At 51.1% G+C, this 932-nt stretch overlaps 1 protein-coding gene across 1 annotated transcript; it reads right to left on the reverse strand.

The window, feature by feature from the left end:
- Positions 1-309: 309 nt before the first annotated feature.
- LOC117799870 (troponin I, fast skeletal muscle-like) lies at positions 310-861 on the reverse strand. Its single transcript, XM_034652372.1, has one exon. It carries the CDS (start codon positions 859-861, stop codon positions 310-312), a length of 552 nt encoding a protein of 183 aa, XP_034508263.1.
- Between the last annotated feature and the right edge of the window lie 71 nt (positions 862-932).

The raw sequence follows: 932 nt of genomic DNA on the forward strand, positions 1-932 counted from the left end.
CAACCGTGCTTTCAAAGCTTTATTTACACCGTTAAAGTTCACTTTGAAACAACAATATCCTATAAAACGACACCGTTTCATTTGGCGGTAGTTCTTGCTTGCTCCAGGGCGGCTCTGTGTCTCCTAAGGCCCAGTAAAACATGATGGGGCCCAAGGTCCCTGCGCCGCGGGACACGGGTTCTTGGCCAGTCTGGGACCAGCGAGAGGGCCTTCTGGAGAACACAGCTGAAGGGTGGGATGATGAACGGACCAGTGGGGGGCGTAAGACTGTAATAATAAATACATGAAAGACGGGGGTAGGACCGAAGCTTATGACTCGGACTCGAACATTTTCTTCCTGCCTTCCATGCCGGACTTCTCCTCGATATTCTTACGCCAGTCTCCAACGTCACGCAAATCCTTCTCCTTGTCTGTGTCTTCCTTCTTGACCTGCTTCAGATTGGCACGTAGTTCCATGTTGACTTTGTGCTTGGAGCCCAGCAGAGCGCGCAACATGGCATCAGCCGACATGCGCACTCTCTTCAGTGGGGGCCTCTTGAACTTGCCTCTCAGGTCAAAGATCTTCTGGTTCAAATCTTCCAGCTCCTTTGAGCTCTTCTGCACCTTCTGCTCCATGTCGTATCTTTCTTCATCCACCACATCTATCTTGGCATGTAACTTCTTGCAAAGGTCCTGCAGGTCTTGAAGGGAGCTCGGCAGGCTCAGGGGCGTGCAGTGCTCTGCCAGGTAACTTTCCTTTTCTGCAGCGATATCAAGCTCTTCTTTCTCTAGTGCAACCTTAGCGACTTGCAGCATCAAACTCTTAAGATGCTGCTTGCGCTGGTTGGAGATCTTGGGCTTCTTGTCATCGTCTTCACCCATCTTGACTTCTTTGATTTAAAACCTCGCCCCAGGAGAAAGAGCCCACGCTGGTGGAGACTGGAGAGACTGGG

The sequence above is a fragment of the Ailuropoda melanoleuca genome, unplaced genomic scaffold, assembly GCF_002007445.2.
Source record: "Ailuropoda melanoleuca isolate Jingjing unplaced genomic scaffold, ASM200744v2 unplaced-scaffold59258, whole genome shotgun sequence".
NCBI classification, from domain to species: Eukaryota; Metazoa; Chordata; class Mammalia; order Carnivora; family Ursidae; genus Ailuropoda; species Ailuropoda melanoleuca.

Bases quoted from the DNA above. Each gene is read 5' to 3' on its own strand.
- LOC117799870 (XM_034652372.1), bottom strand. From the start codon at position 861: ATGGGTGAAGACGATGACAAGAAGCCCAAGATCTCCAACCAGCGCAAG.